A 23,210-nucleotide genomic window follows, 5' to 3' on the forward strand; every position below is an offset into this window, starting at 1 on the left:
GTAAAGTATGCAAAGATCCAAAATATTACAACAACACATTAGAATTTATTCTGCATAGGAAAAACACTAATGTCCATGCAGATAAGTGATTTTTTTTGGCAACACAATCAGTCTCAGAAAGCAGACATCACCAGCTCTGAAAGCAAGTCTGTAAAAAACTTATGAAGTTTATGTTTTGCACAACTGCAAAACACAAATTACATACACAGTGTAATTCTATTCAGTTTTAGGCATTAGAAGCGTCAACCAGAACTTAAAACTTGGATAAAAATAGCAGCTTCAAAGCACAATTGGCAATCAAAGAATGCACAATTTCTTTTATTATTATTTATCATGCCTTTCATGATATTAGGTTGTTCCAAAACACTAACACCAATAAGTACTTTTCAGTGCAGTCATCATTGTGATATAGGCTAAGTATCTCTCGTTACTGAGGTGTAGCTGCAAACCAGCAATAAATATCTTCCCAACTGAAGTTAACATAGCATCACACTGTTCCCTTGCATTCCCCATTGCATAATGGTACACATATAAACATTTTGAAATAAAATTAATTCATGACTCTTAAATCTCTGAAAGCAACTAGAAAAATTGATTTGTGGTAACCATATCACAACTAATGTGACAGAGACAACTAATGTGAAACAAATTATAGAAACTGCAAATCATGTATCCAACACAAGAATGATGAATTGTATTGAATCAAACCCTTTAAACCAAAATATCTCAAGATTTTGCTTGATGCAGATTCTAAAAGGAGATCCTTATACATTTCCTTCCAATATCGAATAGGAATATTATCAGCTGTGCAAAAGGAGAAAGCAACAGGTGGCATCAGTTTTATTTTTGTTGAAAGTTAAACCCTTCACACTGATTCTGAACAAAATACATTTTTATTCTGCAAGATAGATGAATATGAAGTTATGGCAACTTGACAAAAAGGAAAAAAATCACAAAAGTTCTGAACACAGTAGCTGTTACTGTGTGGAGAGTGAAACACAGAATTAATGCTTATAATGCAGAAAATCCCATACATGCTGTGGCCAGTTACTGGTGTCACAAAAGACTCAGCTGCAGACTAGGAACAGAGATTGTACAACTGATACAACCTGGTGCAGTATACAGTTATCTGTAAAGTATAATATACCAGGACTGGGAGCAGATGCTACTCTATTGACTGCAAAGCACGATGTGACCTTTTCTTGTAAGCTACATAAGTTCATATTAAACTACACGATTTACAGACTGAACAAAGCTGAATTACACAGATACAACAGTCAACATACTTAAGTTACATGCTGGGTTTTTGTCTTTGAAAAGTGCATGAATTTTAAATTTTTTGTTTGAAAGAGAAGAGCAAAAGACAGGGCAAGCAAGACAGACATAGCAAGCAGGTTGTGGGGAAGGAGGGAAGAGGTGAGGGTTGTGGGAGATAGAGAGAGAGCCCCACAGAGTAAGAGGCAAGAGTGAGCTACAACATGAGGGATGACAGAGACAATGTGAGAGCTACAGAGCAAAACAGAAGGAAAAAGGGAGAATGTGCAGAAATGATTTTTGACCCCACTGTCCGGAACAAATCGTGTAAAACCTTCTGTCCTGCAGAGAACCAAATCCATCCAATTTATAATAAAAAATTAAAACAATCAAAGAATATAATCATTCAAATAAAGCAAGTATCATCAGGATAGAACTTCTCATTGTAAAAAAAAAGCATTCATAAAAAGAACTTGAAAGCACACTTTGCACCCAGTTTTCTTAAAATAAGGAGGTGCAAATAGAATACGGACTAAAAGCATTTAAAAAAGTCTGGGACAGTAAGTTAACAATTGCAGATTGTGGTATTGGAACATTTGCGTTGCTCAATAATAATAATAATAAAGAATTTCTACTAAGGCTGGGAATTATTTGTCATCAGCTTATGGATAATGTGTTTTCTCCACAAATGCTAGAAAAACAAATGTACTACTAGTTACATAATGATTCAGCAAATTATGTAAACTTAAAAACAAATCTGGAACCAGGGCTCAGAGTATAACAACTGAAAGTGCAATTTTGGAATGGGACCTGAACGCTGAATTTAACAGTACCTTTACATTCAATACTGAATTATCAACCTTGAAAGGCTGGAGTGAATGAAATTCAGAGACACTATTCCAATTTAGAAAAACTTCAAATTTCAAATCAATTTGGGAAGCTTGATGTACTCACTGTGTCATCAGTGTGAAAGTGAAAAAACAGCTGCTGACCAGGTAGAATTTTTCATTTTCAATTAATTTACAAGATTGTTTAGTAGATTAGATATTACAGCATCACTTTTCTCAATTAGTTAAAGATTACGTACCGCCTCAAACTGATATCTTCCATGCCGTTTCAGATCCCTTACTTTATCAGGCCTTGCAATATGCTTTGTATTATACACATGAGCAACTGATTGAATGAGACAAACAAGCAATCTTGACAGGGGAATAATAGTCATACATGGCAATATTTTAAAAACTCCACCTGTGACATAGGTTTGCTTGTATTTTTTTTACAATTATGCTTTAGTGCTCATCAAGAGGACAAATACTAACAGAGAATGAAGACCACTTCCCATTGCTGTTCCTGTCAGTGACAAGCAGTCCTAACTCAGACGTAAAAGGGCACCTGAAGAAGAGCTTCATTGTTCTGCCCTCATATTTGTCATCAACTTCCTACATTATGTTTGAAATTTTAATTTCCCAGTTACCACAACTATCTTCAAGACCCAAGCTAATAATCAATTTAGTGCCAGTTAACAGTCATTTTTATATTGTAGTCCTCTGATCTTCAAGTACTAATCATTAAACAACATTTTCCTGAGGGCCATTTACGCTCAGGAGAACGCTTATTGAACAATAACACCATTTCCAAACCAAGACTCCAAAAGGGGAAGTATGAAATATTGCTATATAACCTATTGCTCCCCTTAGTTTCTTCCCTTTTGGTTTTTAACTAAAGATGCATTGTATTATTCAGCATATGGTATTAGTTCTGAAAAATTCCCTTAAAAAAAAAAATTTTTTAAAACAAAGTTGAGAAGCCCAATCTGTGGATGAATGGACATGGTTTTTTTTCGATCATATCTTCAAATACCACCACGAACTGAATATTTCCCAACAGTTCTGGAAAAACTAAACACAAGGCAATTTCAATTACACACAGGTATACAAATGTGTCAAGGAACTGAATGCACTTCATAAACCATGTCTGTTGCAGTGACAAATCTCCTTAATGTTTTAAGTAAAATAATAATTCAAAAGAAAGAGCCTGATATTACTTTACAGCTCTATTTTTACACTCAATCCCACTCAGATTAACACTGGAGAAATTTCATAACACCTGAATATGAATCCAAGCCAGAACTTAATCACTGGGATATTCCAGCTCTTTAAAAAAAAGGTAATCAATTATAAACTTCATTTATAAATAGATTCAAGGATTCTCCAGGAAACCTGATGAACGTCTCCTGTCCGAAATGCGATTTTCCTGCTCTTTGGATGCTGCCTGACCTGCTGTGCTTTTCCAGCACCACTCTAATCTTGACTCTAATCTCCAGCATCTGCAGTCCTCACTTCCGCCTAGGAGATGGTGTGCTGACAAGTATCCGATTCCACACTCACTCCTTCTCCTGCCACTTCACCAACAGCTAAACTACAGCCACAAAATCGTTAAAGAAACTGACCTGCCCTTTCACTGAGAGGTTATGGGAGATAACGAGGAAAGGGCAGACAGGATTTAAAAAAGTATTCACCAACTCCAAAGATATAGATTGGACAGTCTGAGATACTTCGGCACTTCACCCAAGATTATAACAAACTTTAATTGCTGGCGATATGTACAAATTAAATTTAGTTAAATAATAAGAAAAAAATTGATCTGAAGTATCAGGTTTTAAATAATGACCATGAATCAATTGCCAATTGTTGGAAAAATGCATCTGTTTCACTAAGTCCTTTAGGGAAGGAAACTGCCTTCCTTACCTGCTCTGGCCAACATGCGACTCCAGACTCTCAGAAATGTGGCTGATTCTTAACTAACCCTCTGGGCAATTAGGAATAGGCAATAAATGCTGGCCTCGCCAGCGATGCCCTTATGAATAATTAAGAAAAAATCAATTCAACACATTACAATTTAACCCAATTAAACAGTATATAAAATTTGTGTATATACAGGTCAGCATGCAAAAGCTTATCACTTCACAAAAGAAGCCTATTAAATTGAATTTTTAAACTCAAAGCTATTCCCAACTCCAAAGCCCTCAGTTTCAAAATGTTCAACCTGGCACCTGGATTTCAATTGGACTGGAGTTTGGGCTTCTGACCACATGGTAACTAAGTGACATTGTTTCTTTTAAGTCTTCCTGGTAAATATTAGCTGCAGGGCAGGACAGTGTGGAAAGTAACGCCAAAATTGTCAGACTCCAAGTACAGTTAATGAGAAGGATCATCTTTTCTTATTGACTTCACTTACTCCTCCCAGGCATCAAATGGAAGTGTTGCACTGCCATGAAGTGCTTCAAATATAGAAGACAGGCGATGCATTCAGGGATCAGCAGCTGTGTATTCCACAACAGAGCAGCATGACACTCACTAGTAAATGTGGCAACAGGCTGTATTTTCTACTTGATAAAATTTAGAACCACAAACAGATTATAATCAATTCTTTTATCTGGCACAAGGTTGATTGGTAGTGGGATGCAGGGTTGACGACCGAGGGGGGGCAGAGGGGAAAACTTAGAAAGAAGGGGCATAAAACTACAAGATGACATCCATAGCAATGCCAAGAAAAATCAATATTTCTACAACATTCCAAATACAGCTCATTTTGCACTCTGTCGGATGTTAAACATTTAATAAAAGTTTGACCTAATTACCCAGCCTTAGTATTTAAATAAAACAAGTCTCTTGGGGAAGGATAAAGTACCTTTATAAAAAGAATTCTTAAATATTAGCAGAAACACTCAAAAGTTTCTCTGAATCCTTTCCAGTGCTTCCAATATTTGTACTTCAATCTTTTTCAGTATGCCTACCCACCCACCCCTCCCTCACCACCCACTTCCTGTGAACGCAGGAAACATACATTGTTCAACTCCATTCAGTAATTCTGGGTCTGATTCACTTCACCACTACAAAAAAAAACGTTCAACAACAAAATAGGATTGCTCAAATATGGAGAAGAGAGCTTTTAGTGAGTGGGCCACGGTTACAGCTGCACCATTCATAGCAGTGGAAAAGCACCAGCACCAATTTGTGCACAGTTAAGAATTAAAAAATGTTTCCATTTTCCTTGTGATCTCCATTTGAACAGGGACCCTCACAAAGCCCAACGGCAACATTTAATTCAACCCCAGCTGCCCTCACCTAGGGATGCATTTGTCTAGCTCACTGTTAGCATATATTACATCAGATGTCTGCAGTAATATTAAAACCGCGACATACTTCTAAAATTAATTGCATCTGGATGGCACGAAAAAATCCTAACTTCTTATCATGTTCTGTAAATATCTAATTGCCTGGGCATTGAATTAGAAACACAGAACACATCCTGTTCACATGAAATGCATTTTTCCCAGAGCCCATTACTTTTTGCATACATTGAACAACAAAACGCCAGAGAAATTTGAGCAGTGGCAAATACTAGTAAAACGGACCAATGCTTCAAGGGAAGTGGGGAAAAAGTGAGAGGTACAGAGTGGACCATGCTTTGCTCATTAGAAGTCAGAACTATACGGTGCTGGGCTTTGTAGACTGTTGGCAGAAGAAAAGATAACAGTCACTTTGCACACTTACAAACATTATGGATGCTATTACTCCAGATCTGGAAATAAAACAAAAACCAAATTTAAGTGAGATTAGTACTGCAAAAATTAGCTGCCATCTTTTTTTGTTTCTTCGATAAACATCTGTAAAATTTTTGAACTGCACAAAAAAATGGCCAGTGCATCATGGGGCTCTTTTCCTGGATGAGCCATGTTCTTAAGATATAACATACCAGAGAGCATGCTCAGTGGATTCTGAAAGAAGTTTCTTACTCTATTTAAAATTAAGCTGTTCACAGAAACTCCAACATTATTATCATAACATCCAAAATAAATCAGACGCACAATAAAAGTCACGTCGAATTGACTGGTTTTGAAAAATATGAAAGGTTAAATAAGTGGGTTTTTGTTTTCTACAGGAATAGGAATAGGTAGCACCCACCAACTCATCCTCTCTCATCCAATTCACTATCAGTCCTTTAGGCTAGAAGATCTTTCTTTGCCATCCAGAATAATGAAAATAAAACAAGATTATTCTGTTTCTTGCCCCCACACCCTAAATCCAAGTAGCTTTCATGTACTTGCCCATTACAACAATGTTTTGATGCTCACCTTCTGGGTTAAATATGAGTGGTCAGAGTAAAATTGCAAAATGTCAGTTCTATGTTAATAACATTATGCATTTATGTTTTTTTTAAAAGCACAAATTCTGGTGTAAATATGTGCGGCTGCAGACATCTGACTGAACATTTAAATGCTAAAACCAACATTAAAAGATGCCCTGGTCTTTTCATTTTAGTTTTGTGAAGAGCTCCAGAGTCACAGAAGCCATAAAATGTTCTTTATTTGTATTTCTTTTGTTTCAATTTGTACTCCAGTACATTGAAAACGACCCTTGTGCAACTTTTTGTTTTCAAATTTTGCCAGTTTTAAACTTTTTTTTGTCAGAAGCTCTCCTGAATGCCTTTGGTCTTCTTTCACACAGAGTTCAGTGTCCTCCGACAAGTGAAAGAAATCAGATAACATGGTCAAGTCTAGTTCAAGAAGAATACATTGACTAAACTAAAAACGCAAAGAGGACTTCTCCGTACATGGGTGCTCTTGTCAGAGTTGCACTAGATGTTGTAGAGATCTGAAGTTAAGACTAAGAGTTCTCAATGGCTGTTCCATGAAAAAGAGCGTCTGAAAGTTGGAGATTTTTAAACTCTCATGATAAGTAGCCTAGAGCCATCAGCACCAGACTGTTTGGACTTAAGTTTCAGTTCCACACGAATGACACCAAAACAAAAACCAAAGAAAAAGATACATTTCCAGTTTCTTTGTGTTTCTCTGTGACTGAAATAAAAGCAAAAAACAAAGTCACAGTTGGAGTTTAGGTAGCACCAGGTCACCTGAACTCTTGAGTACGCCCCTGTCCTGTTCATATTCTGTACTCACTGTGCAAAAGCAGCCAAGTACAATGCCCTCAGTGTTCTGTAATCTGTCATTGCCAATTTAAAAATTCATCTGCGCAGAGAGGGCAGCTGGCTGTAGACGGGGAAAGCCAGTCTCACATTCAGAGAGTCATTGTGCTGGACCAGTGAAGTTTGTTGGTAATGCAGCACCAGGTCTTTAAGAGTGCTGTACAAGTTGTATGGTTCGGCAAATCCATAACCCCTTGGTGTGCTGTAAATGACGCAGTGCTTCACTTCTCCATCAGCGCTGCAGGAGACAAAGCAAAAAATTATTAGCAGGAGACAAATCCTATGATGGCACATCTTAAGCAAACAGCTTGTTTCATTGATTCAGGGCCAAAGTCAGTCAACACAATGGTTGTTAAAATTTGTAGCTGTAGATTTAACAAGTCAGAGTCGTAGAGATTTACAGCACAGTAATAGACCCTTCGGTCCAACTCATCCATGCCGAAACAGATATCCTAACCTAATCTAGCCCCATTTGCCAGCACTTGGTCCATATCCCTCTAAACCCTTCCTATTGATATACCCATCCAGTTGCCTATCAAATGTTGTAATTGTACCAGCCTCCACCAATTCCTCTGACAGCTCATTCCATACACACACCACCCTGAGTGTGAAAACATTGCCCCTCAGGTCTCTTTTATATTTTTCCCCTCTCACCCTAAACCTATGCCCTCCAGTTCTGGACTCCCCCACCCTAGGGAAAAGACCTTGTCTATTTACCCTCTCCATGCCCCTCATGATTTTATAAATCTCTATAAGGTCACCCCTCAGCCTCCGATGCTCCAGGGAAAACAGCCCCAGCCTATTCAGCCTCTGCATATAGCTCAAATCCTCCAACCTTGGCAACATCCTTGTAAATCTTTTCTGAACCCTTTCAAGTTTCACAATATCCTTGCGATAGGAGGGAGACCAGAATTGAACACAATATTCCAAAAGTAAATTTAGTAACCAGATATCTTAAATATTATAAATATTTATCTAATTACCTGGAGGTAATCCGGTGATACAGAAACCAGTCTTTATTTTTGTACATTTATCATTGCCTACTACATTAATAAGATTATCCCTCACCCTTGTAGCAAACAGCATTCCTATGGAAACTATTTTTTCAGAAAGTAACCCTACCCCTTAACTTGAAAATGCCCAGTGCAGAGTGAGGAAAATTTACACCTACTAAACTGTTCTCTTCTAATTCCTTTCCAAGCCAGCATTAAGATCAGAAGGCATCTATAACAACTCATGCAGAAACTATTAAGTTTAAATGTGACCACTTCAGGTTGCACGTAAATTCTAGTTCTGTGCAGAACTTGTAAAAAACAGGGACAAAGTCACTTTTCGATTCCGTTCCTCAGACTTGAAATATTTAGATGATACCCTTTCTCACTTCTAATAAATCCAGATTTACAGATCAAATGTTTGATAATTTAGAATTATTCTTATTGTCAAATTCTGAATAACAAACAGTAAAGGGACCAATATTGCACAAAAAAATAATCACATTTCTATTTTGAAATGGTACTTGTAACTTCCCATGACCATGTTTAGCCTTGATTTCCTTGCAATTGCTTCCAAACTCTAATTTAAACACCTGATTTTTATTTTATTACCATCCAGAGGTTTCCCTCCAAACTGTTTAGAAAAGTAATTTTTTAAAAAAGTAGTTCATATAGATCCAATCAAAATGTACTATTTGTAAGGAAACTAACATTTTCATCAAGAATTGTCTGTACTTTTAATATTTAGTAAAGTTGACTTTAATGATTTAAACAATCTAGATAAGATTTACCAGCTGTTTTCCATTATATCTTCATGTGGTGGCTTATTTTGGATAGCCTCTGAATGAAGAAAAAAATCTCCCATAAGGTTATGCCCATTTGGAGATTGGCAACTATAAATGGAAGTGCATCCATGCAGCTGGTCAAAGTGCCACCAAGGTCTCTTTTCCCTGAAGAAAGACTGCTTTTATTCTTTGAGGCAGTCAGATTTTGGATTTTTACTGTACTTTATTGTGAATGCAGCAGAAAGGCATTCTTTTTCAACACAATCACCCCTTCTGAAGCATATCGAACTGCTCAGTCTGTCCCACAGAGTACTGGTCACATGCCAGGCCTTGTAGACAAAGAAACTTCAATGTAAGCCTTGGTACCAGTTCTGAAGTGCGAGCTTCCTATAGGATGAAGCGTGCCCTAGGTCTGCCCCCAAGCTATGGAAAGTGGATGAATGAAAATAAAGTTAGAAAAATGCCTAGCTAAAGGAGAAAGTATAATCTAGGGATAATGCAGAATGAAAAATCACATTAATGCGTCTACAATATTTTTAAGGCATCTGTCATGCACAAGCTTTCTATATATCTCACCTAGAAAAGACAATATGCTAATTATAGGATCTGACTCGAGTGAGTTCCCTTATGTCGTTTAACTAATGCTCCTTTCACTTTTGTTTCAAACATCAGCTCATACCTTGTTTTGCGATAACTCCTCCCAATACTGTCTGCCAAACTGAATAGCTTATTCAGATCTCATCGTGCATTCTTTTCATTGACTGAGAAACCTGCTCCCTCCATTCATCCAACAGCTTACATCCAATCTCTGCACTACAATGTCTTGCTTTTCTTTTACTCTAGCCAAATGATAGGGGAGTAAATCAATGTAAGGTACCACGATTATTGGCAAGGAATGGAGAGAAAAGGGCAAACAAAAAGGACACAAAAAGAATGAGATATCGTGAGAAGTATTCAAATATGACTTACATTGCAGCTATTGCAAGTGAAATCTGCATTATTTCCAGAATTTACATTTACAAATGACTAATGACACATGGCACTGGTTCCTGACAAATTCCTTCAAAAAACTTCCTTCAAGCAAAATTACAAACTGAATACATGGCTGGAAAGAAACTGACTCAACATGGCATCAACAATGGAATTTTCTAAAGTCATAATTAAGCCTCCAATAAAATAAAAGCATGATACTTACACCACAGAACAGGCATAGCAGCCCTTTTTACTACTTTCCCTGATAAGGAAGGCACCATCTGACTTTCCTCGCAGTAAATCTTCAGCTTGTGTTCGATTAATAGCTCCTACAAACCAGGTCTTTTCATCATAGTGAGGAAGGTTTTCATCTTCTTCAGTGATAAAATATGTGCTGAGATGAAAATGTTTGTAATGAGTTATTCTACTGAGCCTTCAACAGCATTCTCAAAAGGAGTGATATTACGAATTGTTGCTACCTTGTTTCAGAATTCCAACTCTACGATGAATTCATTTATATTGAACTGTGAGACCAATGTTACAGCTGTGAATGTGTACCAATCATTTGTTACACGACGACTGATTCCATCCCTCTCCCTGAAATCAGTCTGTTTGGACAATCTTAGCATTAGGTTGGATGTTGAGATGAGCTTCTGACCTCATTCATCAATAAGGCTGTCTACCTCCACATCTCAACCAACGCTAGACTTCCTGATGATGGGTTTATGCCTGAAACGTCAATTCTCCTGCTCCTCAGATGCTGCCTGATCTGCTGTGCTTTTCCAGCACCACATTCTTGACTCGGATCTTCAGCATCTGCAGTCCTCACTTTCTCCAACAGTAGTCTTCCCTTATCTCAGCATATTTGTTTTGAAATGCTCATTGTATCTTCACTACTTCTAAATTTTCACTATTTCAATGCATTCCTGGCTGGTCTCACATTGAGGCCATCCAGAACTCTGCTGTCCTTGTGTTAACTTGCAGGACTCATTCCCCTGACACTCCTGTGCTCAATGACAGTGCCTATATTGGCTTCTAGTCAAGTAACATCTTCATTTTAAAATGCCCATGCTCGTTTTCAAATGCTTCCTTGGCCTCCCCGTCTTTGTTATCTCCTCCAGTGCCCCAACTCTCCAAAACATCTGAACTCTTCTAATTCTGGTCTCTTGGGCTTCCCCAATTTCAATGCTCCACCACTGGTGACATGCCTTCAGTTGCCCAGGCTCTGAGCCTCTCTCCAACCTCTCTAGCTCACTTTCCTCCATTAAGACTCTCATCAAAATCCACCTCTTTCACCTAGCTTCTAGTATCAGACCTAATATCTTCTTAGTCCCTTAACAGTCCTATGAATCATCTTGGGGATCTTCATTACCCTAAGGCTGGTACATAAATACATGTTGCAGTAAAAGAGATAACATATAAAATTCAAAAACATATGTTAAGTAAAATTGTTGCAAATAGGGTCAAATATCCCTTGTTTTTACTACCAGTTAGTTTAGTATAATGAACTGAATCTGGCTACCTGCAAAATTGAATTAAAATCCATGGAAACAGAAGAGCCTGTTTATCAGGCCTACGTTTGGTTCTAACACTAAGAAACTGATGAATTTAAAAGATACTGGGTTCTCAGTGCTTTATATCAGTATGGGTCTGTCTAATTATGGACATTCCCATTAAATTCTATGTAAGGGTTCATTCCACAGCACCAGTTCTGCTTACCAAAGTGGCCCACTAGGCACTCGCATTTCACGCCAGCGAGTTGGGCTTCCTACCCATCAAAATTGGACACTGTCAACAATTACATAACTGGTGGTATGCTATTAGGTACCATAAGCATATTCAATGCATGTTTTTTGATAGGATTTGTAAATGTGATCTCAAGAAAGTTCACCAACTCTTTGAACTCATGTTTGGACTCTGGAAAACTGGATATGAGCTCAGATTTATTGCAGTCTCCAATAGGAGTTTTTTTAGAAAAAAATGTCTGATACTTCACAAAATAGAATACCAAGGTAAAAACAGAAATCTGAAATTGCTGGAACAAGAGGTTACACTATGATATTCTGATGAAGTATCTCTAATAAAACATTATCTTTTCTGTTGATACCGATACATTAAATTTATCACCTGTTTCAATTACTCATTCACATTCATAGTCTGATTAAAATATAACACAATATTGAAAGTGATCCTACGTTAAGATAACACGATTCAACTTACATTCCTTATAAGACAGAATTTATTTTCAAGGAAATAAAACCTTTAACTTTAGATAAAATGTGTTATTCTCGTTTTGATAACTAACAATATGAACAATGAGGGATGGGTTGAGATAAAGCTCTATTCCTTCATCGTATTCAACACAATGGATAGCTCCAAGAGTAAGTTCATTATATAGCTGAACAATAATGTATTATTCTAGCTCAATTTTTATTTTAAGAAAAAGTCTCTTTGTGGTAACATTTTTCCAAGCTACACAGAGGGTGGCCCATTTTTACACAGATTCTCTACCTTTTTTGAATTTGAGCATACTTATTGACAGCAAGCTTTCATAGAAAACCTTCTTAAGGATCGTATAACTATATTCCTAGTTTAGTTCCAGGTAAGAGGAAAAATAACTAATATTTTTCAGTAGAGTCATTGACAATTATACTCACTCATCTGCATTTTCATTTTTGATTCCAAGCCAATCATTTATTCGCTTTTGACGCACTCCTTTGTGATTGAGCCATCTGCAAGACGGAGGTAGTGGTGGTGAGGGCAGGGGAGTACAGAGAAAAATGAAAGACAGAAAATCATAAATTTTCATCTGTTTAAATTGCCAATATTCGACCATATTTTGCCACTCAGATAATTAAATCCAACATCATTTATTTTCCATTTCTACTTACACCAAGTACTGATCCCTGATTTTACGTAGTTGAATTAGGTCAGGCTTAATGCTGTTCATTTTCTTGTCAATTTCCCGGTTATCTGACGCTTGTTTCTTCAGATCCTGTTCCAGGCGTATCTTGCTGTCATGGATCTCTCCAAGACGAGACTTCAGTTTTTCATAGTTCATCATTATTCTATCACATAATAAAATGATTTTTTAATTACTGGTAAGAAATGCAAATCACTCCATCTGCCAACAACTCAATTAAACAAAACCGATCAATATATTGATTTTAGTACATTTTAACAGAGAAAATTCTTATAATGATGCAATAAGTCAAAAGCCTATTCTTTCCCATAAACACATGATTGTTACAAAAATTGCAGAGACATTACGTTTGGCATATTGTTAATGCTGAAGAAGATATGACAATGTATAAGATATGGACAAACTGACAGAAGGAGGTGTAAATAGCAAATTAATATCAATACAACTGTTAGGCAATACTTTTTGACAGCAAGCTTTCATAGAAAACCTTCTTAAGGATCATATAACTATATTCCTAGTTTAGTTCCAGGTAAGAGGAAAAGTAACTATGCCTATATTTTGGAAAATTACAGTAAAATAGGACAGGAGGAAAAGAGTGACATAGTCTTAATGTCACTGGCAATGCAGAGATTCAAGCAAGGTTGAGAGGATGAGTTCAAATCCCACCACAGTAACTCATGGAATTTCAACTCAACTAATATATCTGAAATGTAAAGCTAGTCTCAGTAAGATTGATGATAAAACTAAAATAATGCAAAAACTCATCTGGTTCATTAATATGCGTTTGGGGTAGAAATCTGCCATCCTTACCCAGTCTAGGCTTCACATGACTTCAGACCCACAGCAATAAGGTTGACTCTCAACCATCTTCTGAAATGGTTTCACAACCCACCAATTAAAAAAAAAAACTAGGAATGGGCAACAAATGCTGGCTGACGCTCACATTGCAGGAAAGAACAGAAATGGATTAATGGTTCAACAAAAATCAATAAAATTAAGAAAGCCATTAAAAATGCAAATGAGATACTGGAATTCATTTCTAGAGGTATAGAATTAAAATTTGGAAGGGTACATTAAACCTGTAGAATGCTAGATGTACATTTAAATTGCTGAGCACAGGAACCTCCATGTAAAAAAAAAGATATCAAAGTACTGGAGAAAGTGCAAAATAAAGTGATAATGATGATACCAAAACGGAGAGGATCAAACAGTGGGGGCCTTTTCGAGAGAAAAGAGAAGACAGAGGGGTGACATCAAGGAGCTCACTATCACACGGAGTAAATTGAGGAAAATAGTAGGTGTGCATTTAGGGAAGAGTGAATTAAGCGAGAGGCAAAATGTAATAGAAGGTAGACTGATAGGGTGAAATAAGGTGGCAAGAGGCAAGTCTGCAGCACACACAATGGTCCAGGCCAGTTGGACCAAATGACTTATTTTGATGGAAGTTTCAAATGAAGTTTCTGATTAGGAGTAATTTCCTGTATTAGAATCGAGAGAGGACGGCTTCTTTCATTCACCAAGCAACTCCATATATTTAAGATTTGAAGAAAAACATATAAAGCAACAGTACCGCTCAATTTCCTTCTCATTCCCTTCCCTCCGAAATCTCTCGATATATTCTTTGCTGTAACGTTCTTGAGTGTGACACTGCTCTTCAAATATTTTAATTGTTTCATTAAAAGCTTCAATTGCAGTTCTTTTCATTTGTATTTCCTGTAGGAGACAGATAGGTTTTACCTTTAAGTGACAGGTTTACAAGCTATATTTCATAAATATTTCAATTAGATTTTGCACTAAAATTTCCATTTTTCAACTGCAATATGTAAAACATGGAATTTCTGTGTTCTATCGTAAAACTACAGTTTAGAATCAATAAACATCAGAAATGGATGCAATATTCTTTTATGAATGTTACTTGGTACTCAATGGTGACCCTGGAGTACACTCAAATGCATTGCAAAATTCAATTTTGCAACTCTTTCTCAAAAATGAAGTGATTTAGATCCTAACAGTCATTGAATCATGGTTCCTATGGTTTTGGTCAGAAGTTCTGTATGGGCCTTTACCTCCATAGCAAGTAAACACCTCAATTGAAATGAAGTTCACATGTTCTAGAACCAAGCAGCTCAATCCATCTCACAGACGAATGACAATCTGGTTACCGATCTGCCCCTTTTCAAAGTCATATTGAACTGACGACATTAAATGTCACAAATTATGGCATTAAAACCCATGTATTAAACAAGGAGAAAGGGAATTTATTTGCCACATTCTAGCGTTTTTGAAATTCAAGCTTACAGTATAAACAGGTGTAGAGTTCACAGTAATGCAAATCTTCGATAGTAGCATAGAGGGTTCAGAGAATCAGCATTGGAAAAAGGGAATGGTTGGAACCTAATGTACAGGTTTATATGAAGTCATTTTCTTGCAATTGATAAGAAAGCTGTATCGCAATGCAACAATTTTAGGACAAAGACAATATTGTGCACTAAAATTCTCCATGCCCATTGTTGATATCTGCAAAGTCACAGAGCAATATGAACTGAGGCTACAATGCTCCATAAAAAAAACGAATGGGATTTTGGGTCAGTTATGATATAAGGAGAAAGTGAGAACCGCAGATGCTGGATCTTCGTCGGATATGTGGAACAGTCCATCTTCCGCAGCTACACTGGCACCACACCCCACCTTTTCCTCCGCTACATCGATGATTATATTGGTGCTCGTGCTCCCACAAGGAGGTTGAACAGTTCATCCACTTTACTTACACCTTCCACCCCGACCTCAAATTTACCTGGACCGTCTCAGACTCCTCCCTCCCCTTCCTCGACCTCTCCATTTCTATCTCGGGCGGCCAACTCAACACAGACATTTACTACAAACCGACCGACTCACACAGCTACCTAGACTACACCTCCTCCCACCCTGCCCCTGTAAAAACGCCATCCCATATTCCCAATTCCTTCGCCTTTGCCGCATCTGCTCCCAGGAGGACCAATTCCAATACTGTACAACCCAGATGGCCTCCTTCTTCAAAGACCGTAATTTCCCCTCCGACGTGGTCGACGATGCTCTCCACCTCATCTCCTCCACTTCCTGCACCTCCGCCCTTGAACCCCGCCCCTCCAATCGCCACCAGGACAGAACCCCACTCGTCCTCACCTTCCACCCCACCAACTTCCAGATACATCGTATCATCTCCGTCATTTCTGCCACCTCCAAACAGACCCCACCACCAGGGATATATTTCCCTCCCCACCCCTATCAGCTTTCCAGAGAGACCACTCCCTCCACGACTCCCTCGTCAGGTCCACACCCCCCCCCCCCCCCCAACCACCGGCACCTTCCCCTGCAAAACTTGCGCCCACACATCCCCACTCACCTCCCTCTAAGGCCCCAATGGATCCTTCCATATCCGTCGCAAATTCACCTGCACCTCCACATACGTCATTTACTGTATCTGTTGCACCCAATGTGGTCTTCTCTAGATTGGGGAGACAGGCTGCCTACTTGCAGAACGTTTCAGGGAACACCTCTGGGACACCCGCACCAACCAAACCAATTGCCTTGTAGCTGAACACTTTAACTCCCCCTCCCACTCCGCCAAGGACATGCAGGTCCTTGGCCTCCTCCATCGCCAGACCCTGACCACACGATGCCTAGAGGAAGAGCGCCTCATCTTCTGCCTAGGAACCCTCAAACCACACTGGATGAATGTAGATTTTTCCAGCTTCCTCATTTCCCCTCCCCCACCTTATCTCAATCCCAACCCCCGGATTCAGCACTGCCCTCTCGACCTGCAATCTTCTTCCCGACTTCTCCGCGCACACCCCCTCTCCGGCCTATCACCCTCACCCTCACCTCCTTCCACCTATCGTATTCCCAACGCCCCTCCCCCAAATTCCCTCCCCCCCCTACCCTTTATCTCAGCCCGCTTGGCACACCAGCCTCATTCCTGAAGAAGGGCTTATGCCTGAAACGCCGATTCTCCTGCTCCTCGGATGCCGCCTGGCCTGCTGTATTTTTCCAGCACCACATTTTTCATCTCAGTATGATATAATCAAAGTTTTTGAAGACTCAGGTAGCTACTTTTGTTAATGAGAGAAAAACAAAAATTAAGGAAAGTGCATTCAAAAACTATATTAAAATGCACTGAGGAATAACCATTTCTGCAAAGAATGCATTTTTGAGGACTTGGCTATATAGATCTGACCCAAATCACAAAACAGAAGAGAAACTTGAAGGACTTGATGATGTGATTCACATCTTTTAATAGATATAATTGACATTACTGATTATTAAAAGGTAGTGATACTTGAAACATAACACCCAAAGAAAGCACACCAATGGTGGTAATGCACAGATCAGACATCTTTAACAAACAATTGAGAATTGTGAAAACCTTCCTGCGAACATTTAGTGGAAATATAATCATGCATCAGTGCCAACACAGCCAATAACAGCATGCAGGACTCAAAACTAAATGAAGCCATCTCAAGTTGGAATGCCATCAAAAAAGAAAGGAATGTGTTAAGGTCAACTAAGCCAACAGCATTACACCTACTGCAGCATATATAATTTATTCCATGCATTCAGAAGCATAAAGCTGGAAATATATTTGCCTATTCCCATCCTCAAGTCTCAATTATCCAGCCCTTGCCTGTTCACATATTTCTTCTCTTGCCCCAGTAGCAGATTTACAACTATTCGAATTCCACTGGTTGGATTAAGTTACCGCTTTACAATCATTGTTTTAAAAAAAAAGACATTACTATCAATTGGACTTGTACTTTGGTAGGAGAAAGTGAGGACTGCAGATGCTGGAGATCAGAGTCAAGAGTGTGTTGCTGGGAAAGCAGCATCCGGAGGAGGAGAATCGACGTTTCGGGCAAAAGCCCTTCATCAGGAACCTGAAGGGCTTATGCCCAAAAGGTCAATTCTCCTGCTCCTCGGATGCTGCCTGACTAGCTGTGCTTTTCCAGCAACACTCTCTCGACCTTGTGCTTTGATAGGTTAGATGTACCTGCGATGTCCGTGTGTACTCTTCATAAAGCCGATCATATTCTTTACTCTTATCCTGATATTGGTTATGATATTCCTGCAGTTTTTTGCCAACAGCATCAATATTGTCTTCCTTCACCACTTGATCCTGTTTAACAAAATGAACAGTACATCATACAATCGCTATGTTCTCATCAAGATGTGCGATACCACAAAGACAGACATTTGATTTTCTTTATTCTTTCATGGAGAATGGGTACTGCTCTCAAGACTAACATTTGGTGCTAATTCCAACTGCCTTTAAATTGAGTGGGAGGGAATGGGTGCTCCTGTTTCCTCCAACAATCCAAAAATGTGCAGGTTAGGTGAATCGGCCATGCTAAATTGCCCGTAGTGTTACGTGAAGGGGTAAATGTAGGGGAATGGGTCTGGGTGGGTTGCGCTTTGGCGGGTCAGTGTGGACTTGTTGGGCCAAAGGGCCTGTTTCCACACTGTAAGTAATCTAATCTAATCTAATCTAATTCTTTTTAAATTTGTGTGCAAACCTCTGATGTCCATGTGCAGCATCAACTTCTGAACCCAGACATCAATGGTCAGCATGCTGATCACCCCAATTTTAATGTGCATACTCTCACAGTAGATGCACACAGTCATGCAGCTTTGAAGAAGATTGTTTGCTAGACTATTTCAGATTGCAATTAAGGGTCAACCATACAGCTGTGGATTGTGGATCTTGTGTCAGAGAAATGCAACAATCCGGGCAAGGATGGCAGACTTCATTCTCTTAAAGAACTTAGTTAACCAAATGGGCTTTTTTAAAAAAAGTAATTAGTAACAGCTGCTATGGTCACCTTTACTGAGACTAACTCTACATTATAGATTTATTAGTTTAATTCAAATTGCATCAGCTGCTGTGGTGGGGTTTGAACCCATGTCTCTGCGTCCCAAAATATAATCCTGTGTAAAAAAAAGTGAAGATTTCGCTCTACAAGATGGAACACTATCTATCCACGCAGCAATTCTGGCACCAAACTATCAATCAAATTCATACCTGCATTAAAATCATGGTGAAACAAATCCAGAACTGGAGGCATCCGGCCCATTCATGATTAATTGTAAATTGTAAAATATGTTTGATATGACAGATTAATCTGTCACATTAATTACCTTTTGACTACATATATTTTAAATAGGCAGTCAGCCTTCTTACAGTAACCACGCCTCATTGGAGAACTCCTATATTAACATGGCAACCAAAAATCCCCATGGTTAGAGAGGGGCTCAACTATCAAATCCAGGAAATAAAAACAGTTATCTTACCTGCTGGAACTTAGAGACGGGATACATTAATTTTACGTCCAATTTTGGGTTGTACTGGGCTAGTGACTCATGCCTGTAATGGTTAATGAGTTCCACCACGGAATTAAAAGTGAGTGGGTCAGAGAAGCCATATTTTCCATCTCGATGGTATATTTTGATTAGCTTGTTATTGCCTCCTTTCCTATAAAAGGACAAATATAAAGGCAGTGGTAATTTGTGCAGCTAACATGCAAAAATAGATCAAAAGAGACTGCATTAAGGCAAACAACAGCAACAAACTGAACTTAGTTAAACAGCCCCAGTCCTTGAAGCAGAGATCTGGACAATGACACAAAGAATTGAATGAGAGTTTGTAGTTCATTTGGTAAAACCTTTGCCTCCAAATCAGACTGTTTGTGGTTAAACTCCAACTCCAGACTTGAGCATAGCAGTCTGGCTGATGCTCCACTGCAGTAGTGAAGAGATGCTGCATTATCAGAACACCATCTTTTAAATGATATGTTAAACTAAGACCCCATCTGCCTCTTAGATGAGCATAAAATATCGCATATATTCTCTCAAAGGTAAGGACTGATTTTCCTTAACCAGCATTACAAAAACAGACAGGGCTGTTTGTGGGAGTTTGCTGTGTGCAAACTGAGTTGCTGTGTTTACTCCACAGTAACTACATTCCAAAATTACATTTGCTGAAAGGCATTATGAAAATGAAACTCTTGCCTTTATTATTATCAGCCTTTTAATGCACATCTCCTTAATGGTCAGTTTGCATATAATGGATATAAAAGGGTAAAATCGCTATAGTCCTACCAGACCATGGGGCTGCTCTCTCAGAGAGACATGATTGGTGGTGGATAAACATGAGGGTCACCATGCCTCAAGTACGGGGAGAGGTTGTGAAGGAGAGTTCTTCATGGTAACCTCAGATGATGCAGGAATTGAACATCTCTGCACTGCAAACCAACTGTCCAGCCAACTAAGTATAGATAGCTTCCATTCTATCATTCAGAAGTGCATTCAAATTCAAGTTAAATTTGATCCACCCAAATCCTCAATGACTTTTCACTTGATATGGACCTTAAAATGGAAATCCAACCATCCTGACAATAAAGTAACAACTTGAAAAAAATAGAATAACTCTATCCTAAAAGAGATATGTTTTCGTACCTGTAATAATCAATTTAAAACAAGGCTTTTCTATCGCCAGTTAAATCTCAAGTAAGACTCTAACATTATGGTAAACACAAATAATTCACATTTGATATCCTTTAACCTCAAATTTTTCAGAAAGACCAACAGTCCACAGCATATACCGGTATCTGCTTACTCCAAGTTTCATCCTTATTCAAAGCAGGCTTTTTAAAATTGATCTTTCTTTCATGTTCTTACAGTGGTTGTGAGTTGCACACTGTATGAGAAAGCTAAGAAAAGTTGTCTCCAAAAAGAACTCATGGTTGACCAGAGTGACAGGCACCAAACTGAGTAAAGGCTTGATCACCAACTGGCTTATTGCCTCAATGGGGACCAGTTAAGCTCTTAATGGTATCATCAGACAAACACTAAAGAAGCAAGCCCAAATCATTTGTGTTGCTTTTGTATGCATTCAAGTAAACAGCAATAGATTCTTTCCGGGAGAAGCTTGGGGTCAGGTCTAAAGCCCAACCCCTCGGTTGGGACTCATGACTTGGGAAATTGAAAGAATTGACTAGAAGTCAACACAAGTTAAACAAAACAAAAAGAAAAGACAGACTTCTCCTAAAACCTTCAGAGCAAATCTTTTTCTTCTCTTAAACTGAACCTTGAATTTCTATATCAATGTTAAATGTGCTAAAAGTTGAATGTTACTGTTGGAGCTATAAAAGGTGATGGGGACAGACAAAAATAATGTAGTTTGTTTTAGGTTTAAGGCCCACTTGAGCACACAATCAGTATTAAGACTCCAGTATATGACAAAGCAAGTGTTGACTTTTGGATGGAATATTAAAGTGAATCCCTGTCTATCCTCTCTGGTATAGCTAAAAGATCTCATGGTGCACTATTTTGAAGAACAGGGAAGCTATCCCAAAATTCTGATCAATAGTTACCATTCAGTCGCCAACGCTAAAAATTGATTATCTGGTTAAAATAATCGCTGTTTGCAAAAGTTTGCAGCGTGAGAGTTTCTTATAACAGTGACTATATCTAAACAGCATTGAGTACAAAGCATTTTTGGTTGCCCTGAGTTGGGAAAGGCACCACCATAACATATGACAAGCTTTTCTCAAGATTAAACTAAACTGACAGGGAATGGGCATCAGCGCATAAGAGGAGTCAGGAGCAAAACAGGAATAAAGGAGCGAGAGGAAGCAATTTTTAAATCTGCAGCCATATGAAGAGATTTTCTTGCATGTCTTAAAATATTCCATCCCTATTCAATCTCATGTGTTCCCTTTCAATGTGCTAGTTGAAAAATCTAATGGCACCTCCACTCAACCACCAGAAGCCTAACCTCAAGTATATTATGTGTTTTAGAAAGGTCCATGTAGAATAAGACTGGTCTCGTTAGCAATTTTGTAAATATGGTCCAAACCAGCATCTTTTTCCCCACCTTGAAACTTGATACAAAAATGGCAATCTTGATAGAGGTAAACAAGATTATAACAGGTGTACATAGACAGGCAAGGTTAATATCCACAGATAGGCAAGGATAGATTTAGGATTCTGGGCAAGAAATGCAGGGAGAATGTGGGGAAAAACTTTTTTTGTATGGCTAATCATAATGACATAGAACTCACTGCTCATGCGAATGGTGGAAATACAGATTGTCTATGATTTGAAAGGTAAATTGAAAGGACACTAAGGAAATAAACGTGCAGGCATAGCATGGAAAAATGAGTCTGACTGCATTGATCCATGGGGCATCGACATGAATTTGATGGTTTCCTTCTGTGCCATAAATGACTCGTACAACTTTTTCCATTCATATTCCTTTAATACCTTGGTCACACTCACAGTAAATAAGCTACCAGATGAGAAAATATTCTTGTTCATTGCATATGAACTGAATTTTTGATACACTTGTGCTTGATTTTCACTTTTTTTTTTTAAACACAATGTATTTTGATTTGTCAAAAATATGTTGCCAGCTACTTTCTGTTGATATCCATTCCTGGTATTGCAAACATCAGTTATATCCTAAAGTGGTGTTCTAATTTGTAAACATAGTTACGGTAGGCTTATAATGTGTATGGAAAGATGTGCTTTACAGTAATATTAGTTATAACTGCTGCAGATTTTGATCACATACATTACATACAATTTATCTCCTCTATATATCAAATAAACAAATTTATCTTTACTGATTACCCAATGTGTTATGGTACTCTTTAGCTTGATGCTGAACTATACAGATCAAAGACATACCAGGTTGAGTCACTCTTTTATGGAGGTATTTCTTGCTACCAGGTAGCAACTGCATGATTACAGTTTGCACCAACATCTCTGGACTATTGCCAGATATAAAGTGGGTGCAGAGGAGGGGTTGAAAAAGCTACCTATTACCTCCCGATGCATTTAGTGAACAGTGCATTTGTACAGGAGATGAAAGAAAGAAAGACTGGAGATTGCTGTGATACCTTTCCCCCCAAAATACTGTTGATATTCATTGTATAGCCTCACACACGATAAAAGGCAATTTGGTCAGAAATCAGAGGGATGTCAATGCCTTTGGAGACAATATGAAGTTAATGCTGTTCAGACAGATAAAGCTGTAGACTGGGAAAACAGAAAAGAAAATGCAATGACAGACACTAACTAATCTCTCGTTCTAAAAAAAAGAGAAAATATAGTAAAGTAACTGTCTTTCAAAAAACCTTTTATTGCAATTAAAAAGCTTAGAAGTTGTGCAAGAGTTCTTAGCATTACTTCACCGAACTTTTTAATAAGCTAATACTGAGGCTGAATTAAGGGAGAACAATGCTGTGCTAAATGGATAATTGG

At 38.3% G+C, this 23,210-nt stretch overlaps 1 protein-coding gene across 3 annotated transcripts in view; it reads right to left on the reverse strand.

The window, feature by feature from the left end:
- Positions 1 to 874: 874 nt before the first annotated feature.
- Positions 875 to 23,210, reverse strand: part of LOC122547273 (phosphatidylinositol 3-kinase regulatory subunit gamma) — a 575,736-nt gene continuing 553,400 nt past the window's right edge. For all 3 annotated transcript variants that reach the window (XM_087990580.1, XM_087990581.1, XM_087990582.1), the window contains 7 exons: positions 19,236 to 19,416; positions 17,938 to 18,063; positions 14,485 to 14,627; positions 12,883 to 13,059; positions 12,649 to 12,723; positions 10,215 to 10,385; positions 875 to 7,480 (listed from right to left, as the gene is read on the reverse strand). In XM_087990580.1, the coding sequence (XP_087846706.1) occupies positions 7,282 to 7,480; positions 10,215 to 10,385; positions 12,649 to 12,723; positions 12,883 to 13,059; positions 14,485 to 14,627; positions 17,938 to 18,063; positions 19,236 to 19,416 (1,072 nt within the window). In that variant the 3' untranslated portion in view covers positions 875 to 7,281. The remainder of the gene's footprint in view (positions 7,481 to 10,214; positions 10,386 to 12,648; positions 12,724 to 12,882; positions 13,060 to 14,484; positions 14,628 to 17,937; positions 18,064 to 19,235; positions 19,417 to 23,210) is intronic.

This window comes from Chiloscyllium plagiosum, unplaced genomic scaffold (assembly GCF_037043375.1).
Source record: "Chiloscyllium plagiosum isolate Xiang-an unplaced genomic scaffold, Cpla_swu_hap1 HiC_scaffold_9, whole genome shotgun sequence".
Classification (NCBI taxonomy): Eukaryota; Metazoa; Chordata; class Chondrichthyes; order Orectolobiformes; family Hemiscylliidae; genus Chiloscyllium; species Chiloscyllium plagiosum.